At 32.4% G+C, this 9,985-nt stretch overlaps 2 protein-coding genes across 2 annotated transcripts; one reads left to right on the top strand and one right to left on the bottom strand.

Moving 5' to 3' along the window:
- Positions 1-648: 648 nt before the first annotated feature.
- LOC109130828 (EPIDERMAL PATTERNING FACTOR-like protein 5) lies at positions 649-4,289 on the bottom strand. Its single transcript, XM_087501078.1, has 2 exons — positions 4,202-4,289; positions 649-887 (listed from the first exon to the last, which is right to left on the bottom strand). Exons 1-2 carry the CDS (start codon positions 4,287-4,289, stop codon positions 649-651), a joined length of 327 nt encoding a protein of 108 aa, XP_087357204.1.
- A 647-nt stretch (positions 4,290-4,936) lies between these two features.
- Positions 4,937-7,253, top strand: LOC104766182 (heat stress transcription factor A-6b). The gene is made up of 2 exons (XM_010490017.3): positions 4,937-5,556; positions 6,234-7,253. Exons 1-2 carry the CDS (start codon positions 5,191-5,193, stop codon positions 7,092-7,094), a joined length of 1,227 nt encoding a protein of 408 aa, XP_010488319.1. The 5' UTR covers positions 4,937-5,190; the 3' UTR covers positions 7,095-7,253.
- Positions 7,254-9,985: the final 2,732 nt, after the last annotated feature.

Raw genomic sequence — 9,985 nt, forward strand, 5'->3', positions numbered from 1 at the left:
AGAGTTATATTCTTGTTTCGACTTGCGGCTGTGAATGAATAAATATATATATAACCCTGGCTATAATCGAAATTTGCATTAGTACGTATTATATTAAAACTAGGCTAAACCTGTGTGTTTTTTTTTTTCTTTTTTACATATACATGTGGTTTCTTTGCTTAAAAAAGATATAGTATCATGCATGGACCTTTCATTACATAAAACTCCTTCAATGAAACGTGTAGAGGAATTTGTCTGAAAATGCACTTAATAAGGAATGCATTATATATAAATATATATATATATATATATATATATTGTCATATATTTTTCCTTTTGTTAAAACCGCTATAATCATATTAGAACTTTAGAAGAAAAAAAAATGCCTCAACCAAACTATTTATAAAGAGAAAATTGTCATAAACGTACAAGCATTACCAAATTTAAATCTGGACGATGACACATAGATAACACTAACAGAAATCATTATAATTCTTTAAATATTAATACATAAATTTTGATCAGATGAAATAAAAATAATGACTAGTGTAGTGCGAAAAACGAAACAGGAGGAGATTCAGCTAACGATTGTTGCATAGCAGAAAAAGATTATAAATTTTTTTTCACTAATTGTTTAATTAAGAACTAAGTTAGGTCCTTGTTTTGGTTTTAGGGCATGAAGAGTTTGTTGCCACACTTGCAGCGCCAAGCTTCCGGAAAATACTCCAATGGTGTAATCAGAACTGGTTGAATCGGAACGTAAACTGCTTTACACGGCTTACACTTACCACACTTCAATCTACAGATCGGTGGCACTGCGCCCGGCCCACCTAACCACTTCTGATCTACGATCCGACCTGGTAAACTCGACTCATCTTTCTCCTTGCTCACCGGTCCAAGCCCTTGACCTGGTTTAACGAGAAAGTTAACTCACTCTCTAGTAAATAGGTAAGAAGAACAAAACGAAGATTGGTTTTTTTCACTTTTTTCATTTTTCATATCTTAAGCAGCAAAAACATTTATTTTTTGTCGAATTCAAACCATAATCATACTTAAAAAAAAAAAAGTATGTAAGGTAAGTTTTTATTGAGCAAGTAATGAGTGGGGATCAGGTTGGACTTTCCGTCTATTACTGTTAAACTTATGATTATCTTTTTATGTGTTGTTTACTTACAACTAATTTGGAAGAAGAGGCCAACATTATATGAACGGGCCTTAGCCCAATATACATGCGTTTCAATTAAGTTATAAACTGATTACGCAGTTTGCACTAGTTTACATGGATTCAGTAAAATAAAAGCCATGAGTCAGCAGCATTAGCTAAGTGAACTGAATTAATATATCATATAGTGACACTGAACTCACTCGTTTCGTATAATTGCCCCTTTGCCTCTTTCAATATCTTTCTATTTTTCTTACAATTGTTAACTAACAATAGGTATAAGAATAGCATATATTTGTTTAATTTCTTTCTAACTCATAACCGGGATACAACATTAAAAAGTACTCTGCAAAAATATAAATTGGAAGCGTGCTTGGTTTAAAAGAGGACTTTGTATCCCATGCACCAGCATCATATAATGATACATACCGTGTAGCAAAGAGAAAAAAAAAAAAAAAAAAAAAATTGGGCGTCCACTGTGTAGCAATTTTTTTTAAAAAGTTTGTTCAACTTCATGAACTATCTAACCTGGTGAAATGTAATACGATGCTGATAATTATCGTTTCTCCGGTATTAACCAGTAACAATTATATAGCTGCATAAAAAGCAAACACTGAATGAGAAAAAATAGATTCTATTCTGAAAATTTAACTGCTTATAAAACGATCTACAAAAATCACTCATGTAATATTCTATTTGCGTTTGTAGCTAGAGACCACTCTTCAGTCAGTGACTAATCACCATATCGACACAATATAATTCGTCTAGTTGCAAGTTTTCAACACAATTTAAATGTCATATCATTTGACAATCAACCCTAACTAGAAGAAGAAAAAAACAGAACATGAAAATTATATTCTGTAATATCCACATATCTATTACATGGAAACTCGCTCATTGAGTGGCTTCACTGGGCTTGGGATCGAATCATTGATGTCTCAGTTTGAAAATGAATCTTTTCTCTCTCCTTCTATATTTGGCATCAGGCATGCACAAAAGGACTTGTCTTCAAACATCTAATATGACTTTGCTTCTGTCCGGATAATGTTATTTGATGTTGTACCCTTGACTTTAATTTGTTACACATGACCCACTGCTTCTTCTGTTTTTTTGGACTCAAGGTGGTTTTGGCTTGCGCGCGTGTGGTATGATGATTAAACAATTTCAGATAAAATTACAGATTAAAAAAAAACGAATTACTACGAGTTTAGGTTATTTCACCGTGTTTAATTACTCCAGTCTTCATGAAGTAGTATTTGCCAATTCTATCTAGCTAGGTTGATTTAAAACGAATGGACTTATATATGTATTTCTTTCTATATAAATTGATTTGGTAATAAGAAGAATTATTTCAACATACTTTACAAGAAAAAAGTCATGTACGTCTATGACCAAGCTTTTGAATTAACAATCTTATTTTCATACTTGTAACGTAGAAGGAGTAAGGACCATGCCTTTGAATTTTGGCGATTACTTAACGAAAGATATATATTTCGAGTTTTGCGAACATTAAAATATTCGAATATCTTAAACAATAAAGTGCATACAAATATCTAATTTCAGGAGAAGGAACATAAATATCTTACCTCTTTTTTTTTTCTTCAAACCTTTTCTAGAGTGAGTCAACATTTCAATGTTATGTGAACATCATCAAAATCAACGAATAGTAGATCGGGAATAAAAAATAATGTAAAAGGGAATGGACACGTGTCGACGTGGTTTGGTTTCACGTGTTTTAGGTAATCACACAAAGATTAATTATATGATTAGAATATGGATTAACCTAATGAGCACCCAACACGTATCCCTGCCTAGTTTTGGTTTTGGATGCTTTAGACACACTCACAAAGGGCATCGTGTCACTTCCACAGCGATTTTGAAAGTTTCTCAAAAGCCGATAATGCTTTGCTAGCACTAAGACAAACAATAATGACGTATAATCTTTCTCCCTAATTAAAAACAAATCGTGTTTATGAATCTAGCCGTGGCCACGTGTTTGGTTTCCAAATTTGGACCCAATGTTTTTTATATACGTATCTCGTTATTTATTTGGTAGGTTATCGTTGCTACCAATTTTAGAATTTAGCTGTTTAAAAATAGACATGTATAATTCGCTTGGTCGAGTATATAAATAATGATACTTTAGTTGGAAGATATTTACACCTGTATCACGTACCACCCTTAAAAAAAACAAGATATTTAAGAAAAGACAGTAAGTAAGTAATCGAATATGTGTACATTTGTCTGTTCACTGCTTAAAACGCGCTTGTGGTTTCGCGTACGTGTGTTACATATGGATGCGTACTTTGTGTTATATATTCACTTTCTAAGTTAATACTACTATAATAAGAGTTTATGGATTATTAAATCCAAAAAAGGTAAATGTGATGATTATCCGGTCTAGTCTAGTTTTAAGTCTGTGGGTTTTTCCAGGTTGGAATGGGTTAAGGTGTCCGCCTGATAACGTGACACGATAGCACAATTAGAATCACTGTGAGATCTTATTCTTAATTGAAAAGTTTGGCTTTGATTTTATTGTTTCCTGAATATAAAAATTATTGATCTATCATGGTAACGAAAAGGTTATTGTATATGGGTGCGCGCTCTTCCTACTCCAGTGGTTTGAACTAGGAAGCTGCCTTGTCATTTTTGGATTCGATCTAATTAAGCTTCACTCACCTTTGTGGATTAAAAGGTTTTAGTGGGACTCATGTTCCCTCCAGTGGGACTCATGTTTCCTTCAGTGTGAAGTTTAAGAAAATTCAGAACAGGGTAAGAGCCCTGATTATAATTTAATTTTAAAAGAAAAGTACATATCAAATGAATTAACTGAACATTATGTATGTAGCTTGGAAAATTTAGTGGTCTAACTTTAAAAAAAAAAAAAAAAACATTATCTAAAGTTGACTGTAAATATGTTATTTTCCTAACATACTTGTTTTACTTAAAAAAAATGTTCTGTAGAATAAAACAAAATACGAAGAAAATGATCATAGCAAGAGATAAACCATAAACATAAACACTCATAAAAAGTTGAAAACAGAAATATAAAACTACAACCGTTGTTCCTCTTCACTGTGAATCTGTGATTATGAAGCCAAACTGGATCTTCCATTGCTAGGTAAGAGTTGAAACTTGAAACGCTCATTTCTGGTAACGCTTTGAGTACTATACTTAGCTAACAAAATTGTTTTTTGGCGCAGGAAGAATTTGAATGGTTCCAATTGTTACACTTCTAAACATTTTCATGGTAGTTCATCTGTCTAATTAACTAATGAAAAAGGGAAATTATAGTAGCAAATATTCATTCAAATCTAACAACAACAAATAAATCATAACAAAATTAGTCTACAGAAAAAAGAAAAGAAAAACTTTTTTGTATATATTTATTGTCGCTTTTCAATGATTTGGATATATTTGTGTAAAATAAGAAAGGATCTTGACGGGTGTAAATACATGCACAATACTTAATATAGCCCAATCAGAAGACAACACGACACATCTTTATTAAAAGTTATTAAACAAATTCTTGTCTATTTTGCTTAGAAAAATACAAATAGTGACTCATTAGGGAGTGGAAAATATCTCAGGATTTGCTTTTAGCTCCAACATGTCAAACTATCTAGATGCCAACAACACAAAGTGCAATTTTTTTTTTATATAAACAAAAAAAGAACAATTATATTTCTAATAGTAAAAGAAAAAAGGCAAAAATTAAAATATTATAAAAAAGTATACAAAAGAGGAAGGAATCCATCATCAAATGCAATATAATACAAACTTGTTTGCTTCCTTGTCTCTCCCTCTGTCTCCCTCCCTCTCTCACCTCTCCTATCTTCTCCATATATACTTCATCTTCACACCCCAAAACTCCAAACACAATCTCTCTATCCCTCCCTCTCTGCAAATTTTCCAAAGTTGCATCCTCTTTTCAATATATTTACATCTCTCCAATCCAATTCACATTTTCTTCTATTGCAAGCTAATAAAAAATTAAACCCACATCAAAAGATCTAAACATTGTTTGATTTGAACCATACCATATTACCATGGATCCTTCATTTAGATTCATTAAAGAGGAGTTTCCTACTGGATTTAGTGATTCTCCATCACCTCCATCTTCTTCTTCTTCCTCTTACTTATATTCATCCTCCATGGCTGAAGCAACCCCATATGATCCAACAACATTGAGCTATCCACAACCAATAGAAGGTCTCCATGAATCAGGGCCACCTCCATTTCTGACAAAGACATATGACTTGGTTGAAGATTCAAGAACCAATCATGTTGTGTCTTGGAGCAAATCCAATAACAGTTTCATTGTCTGGGATCCACAAGCCTTTTCCGTCACTCTCCTCCCAAGATTCTTCAAACACAATAACTTCTCTAGCTTTGTCCGCCAGCTCAACACTTATGTAAGTCCTAATCTCTACATATACCTATATATATATATATATATTTTTGTATATTTTTGTGTGATTCTCACGAATCTGAGGAGATCTATCTACTAATTCAGACAAAAATTCGTGACTAGCTACAACTATTGGGTCAAAGATTTGATTTGTGAAATGGACTTTTCCATATGGTGCAGTCAAAAAAAAAAAATCGAGTTCTTGAGACTTGGCTTTTGATTGGTGTTTTTGATATCAGAGTGGTTAATTAGTGTAATTATAATATATATGATTGCTTGAAGCATTCGTGAGTTTATATATATAAATGCAAGTGGGATCACTGTTCTCCGAAATTTTTTGAGACTTATAATATTTTACAGCCCACTTGTCTGTCTTTTTGTTTCTAGAGATCTCTTGAATTCTTGAAAAAGAGTTTATACAAATGGTCTACATTGTTTGTTAGAAATCTCTACAGGAGAGATCTATTAAACATTTTCATTTAGATGCCATGCGACTAATTTGTTTATCATCTCTCTATATAAAATACACGAAATGGAATATAACTATTATGGTCGCATAAAATACACAAGATAGAGAATGAGATGGTTAGAGTTGATGAAATTTTTTTTGGCTTTGTGATGTGAGTAAAAAAAAATTAAACGTGTTTAAAGTTAAATCTAATCATAAAATGATGTATATAGGGTTTCAGAAAGGTGAATCCGGATCGATGGGAGTTTGCAAATGAAGGGTTTCTTAGAGGGCAAAAGCATCTCCTCAAGAACATCAGGAGAAGAAAAACAAGTAACAATAGTAATCAGCTGCAACAACCTCAAGGTTCTGAGCAACAATCTCTAGACAACTGTTGCATAGAAGTCGGTAGGTATGGTCTAGATGGAGAGATGGATAGCCTAAAGCGAGACAAACAAGTTCTAATGATGGAGCTAGTGAGACTGAGACAGCAACAGCAAAGCACCAAGATGTATCTCACAACGATTGAAGAGAAGCTCAAGAAGACGGAATCAAAACAGCAACAAATGATGAGTTTCCTCGCCCGCGCAATGCAAAATCCGGATTTTATTCAGCAGCTTGTCGAGCAGAAGGAGAAGAGGAAGGAGATCGAAGAGGCGATCAGCAAGAAGAGACAAAGACCAATCGATCAAGGGAAAAGAAATGTGGTTAATGTGGGAGATTATGATGATGAAAGTGGTTATGGTTACAATGCTGCAGCCTCAACCTCGGCGTTTGTTGATATGAATCAAGAAACATATGGAAACATGTCTCAACTCGAGATGTCGGAGTTGGACACACTTGCTATGCACATTCAAGGACTTGCAGATCATTCCACTAGGGAAGAATTCTTGAATGTGGGAAAAGGAAATGAAGAGGAAGACGAAGATCAACAACGAGGGTACCAAAAGGAGAAAATGGAGATTTATGGTGAAGGCTTTTGGGAAGATTTGTTAAATGAAGGTCAAAATTTTGATTTTGAAGGAGATCAAGAAAATGTTGATGTGTTAATTGAGCAACTTGGTTATTTGGGTTCTAACTCACACATTAGTTAAGAAGAAACTGAATGAAGACTACTTGATTCCTATTAGTAATTCGGTTTTGTTTCAATTAAGTGAGTCTACGACTAACTAATTGAGTTTGGGGGCTAAATCCTTTTCAGCTTGTTTCATTTAACTTATTTTTTGGTAATAAAATTGTTTTTTATTTTAATATAATAATATAACCATAAAGATACTTATTATATATAGGATTAGGAATGGTGATACAAAACTATCTTAAGTTTCTGTATTATCTGTTTTTTTTTTTATTAACAATATCCCAGTTTTTTATAGTAAATTGTTTTGCAAGGTTGGCAAATCAACTTGCAATACGTACTGTTGTCAAGTTGAGACTCTAGAATCGATAATCACATGTTTCTCCAAGCAGTATCTCCCCACTCGATTGGAAGCTGCTCTATAGTTGATCAATTGTATATTCGTTTGATTGAATCCTTGTCGAATCACATCGATTTCGTGATGCAAGAGATTCCTCATAGAACACCGTGATTCTGGTGCCTTAACATCCATATTCCATAATCACCTCTATTGCGGTAGTTTAAAACACTATTGTTGTGTGTACCCATCTTCTTCATCACACACTATGTTAATCTGCATATATTGCTGAAAGCATTAGTGTGAGATTATGTACACAAGTTGGTTGTTAAAACTACATGAAACTCACTGTATAATAACTAAAATGAACTTGTAGATTATTGTTAGCTAGGTATCATATGACTTTTATGATGCTTAAACTTTTAATTAGTACGGCTTAAAATTAAAATTAAAAATTGGTGAGTAAACTTTATAAATCTGGGTCTGATTGATAACATAGTCAAAATTGTAAGCTGAAGCTGTAAGCTAGCTTTTACGGAATAATACAAAACCGTAAGAAAAATGTGTACATAAAAACTGTATAAAAAAACAGAGAGTAAAATTTTTAATAAAGTTTTTAATAAAGTTTTTGTGATTTGTAAAAATTCAAAACTGTACAACTTATAATATTTTGTTTGTGTTACCAATCACTGCCATATATGTCAAAGTTTTATATATATATATATATTGTAGTGTAGAGTGTAGACGGTATAAATTTACTTGTTTGCATCATTGCATACTATTAGTATTAGATATTTTAATATTAAAGATAACCGTACCGGTCAGCTATATGTGGTGGACCTAAGGGGTGACACCAACACTTTAAGAGTTCCTACAAAAACTCAAAATCTTGTCGCTCTAGTAATTTAGAAAAGAACAGAAAAATCAATTGATGGGTAAGACCTTTGTTGATCCATAATTTCTTATCCACTTATTAAGTCACTTGGCTTTAAAAAAAAATAAAAGACATGAAACACGGCTTGAACCGTGTTTGTTTTTATATGTTTTTTGTTTTTGTTTTGTTGACTGAAAAAAAAAAAAACGGCTTGAGCTTTTCATTTTAACACTTTTCATTATGATATATATATTGGGATTTACTTTTAATTTTCACGTTTGATTGGATCTAATCTTACAAGCACCTTCGAGGCTTCTCTACCTTCTTGTTTAGTAGTAGTATTTCTTTTACGAGTAATAATTTTTTGTCTATCTTTCTCGTGTTGCGGGAAGGGCAAGCTATCTATCCAGTATCCACTGGCTTTTGATCTTGTCATAACAATCATTATCTGAATATTTCCCGAAATAGTAAACCATCATATCCAATTTTACTTTTTGCACTTTTTCTCCTTATGAGTGATTATCAAAACACATTTAGAGGTTAATAGAAAACCACTATATATTTAGTAAGGAATAAAAATAGGATAACATTAACATTTCAATTGCATCAAAGATTGCTGTTCGATGATAAATCTAAATTAGCCAAAGGAATTTTAATTAGGAATTATAATATATGTTTAAAATTTTCACCTTAATGGGTCTAGACAAGCACTATACACTTTTTTTTTGTTGAAAGCACTTGTGTTTCTTAAAAAAAGAAAGATATCATGCGTATATTAATTAAACATATATGATGTTGTTTTTATCCAATAACATGTTAATATACTGATTATGCTAATTATTTAGATGACACTGGAAAAGAAAAAAAAACTCATTTACCAACGCGTTATTCTTACAAAACAAAAAAAAAACTTTCTAAAAAGAAATTTATTTTATTAAACAAACCCTAAACACTAAGCAAAAGAAAAATGAGACAGTGAACGGCGCATTATCAAAAAAATACTAATACAAGATGACAATTAATTAATATATAGTTGAAAAGAACAAAATCTAGTTACATTACAAAATTCACTACTAGATCATGTATCTAAATTCACAAAGCCTTTAAAATTCCAAAAAAAAAAGAGGGATGAGTCACGACTCATCATTATTTAAGGAATGGACAAAAAAAGCAAACGACATTGGTAAGTGGGAGTCACGTAAATTATGTCTGTTGGATTAAGATTGCGAATGCACGTGCTCTCTGCTGTGTTTCTGTTCTTGCCTCCCCCTCCATCTCAAGCTTCTTCATTATTACTAGATAACAGTTTTACAGAAGCTTTTTATTAGATTTTGCCCACACCAGAGAGATCCACACACTTCTTTTGATTGCTTTATAAATTCTACTGATGTCAAAAACTCTATATCATCATCTCACGTGAAAGGTATAAATATTTTTATTTTTAAAGTGGACGTACGTAGGAAATGAGGGCTCTCCTACGGAGCTACTGGCCCAATTAATTATATGGAAAATGGCCCATCAACTTTAACTTGATCTCACACTCACGCACGCTCGTTTCTCTTTAAACATTAACCACACTACGTGTTGTTTCCTCTTTTTATCAACCACTCACTATGCAGTGTTTTTCTTTTGCGCATTGTGCTACTCTTGTTGATATCCTGATAAATTAGCAAAATATATGTTTCTGTTTACATGTTAC

Source organism: Camelina sativa, chromosome 19 (assembly GCF_030686135.1).
Source record: "Camelina sativa cultivar CO46 ecotype springtype chromosome 19, ASM3068613v1".
NCBI lineage: Eukaryota > Viridiplantae > Streptophyta > Magnoliopsida > Brassicales > Brassicaceae > Camelina > Camelina sativa.

Bases quoted from the DNA above. Each gene is read 5' to 3' on its own strand.
- LOC109130828 (XM_087501078.1), bottom strand. From the start codon at position 4,289: ATGAGCGTTTCAAGTTTCAACTCTTACCTAGCAATGGAAGATCCAGTT. The intron at 888-4,201 runs GTTGTAGTTTTA...TCGTTAAACCAG, and splicing joins CACAGTGAAGAGGAACAACG to GTCAAGGGCTTGGACCGGTG.
- LOC104766182 (XM_010490017.3), top strand. From the start codon at position 5,191: ATGGATCCTTCATTTAGATTCATTAAAGAGGAGTTTCCTACTGGATTT. The intron at 5,557-6,233 runs GTAAGTCCTAAT...TGATGTATATAG, and splicing joins TCCGCCAGCTCAACACTTAT to GGTTTCAGAAAGGTGAATCC.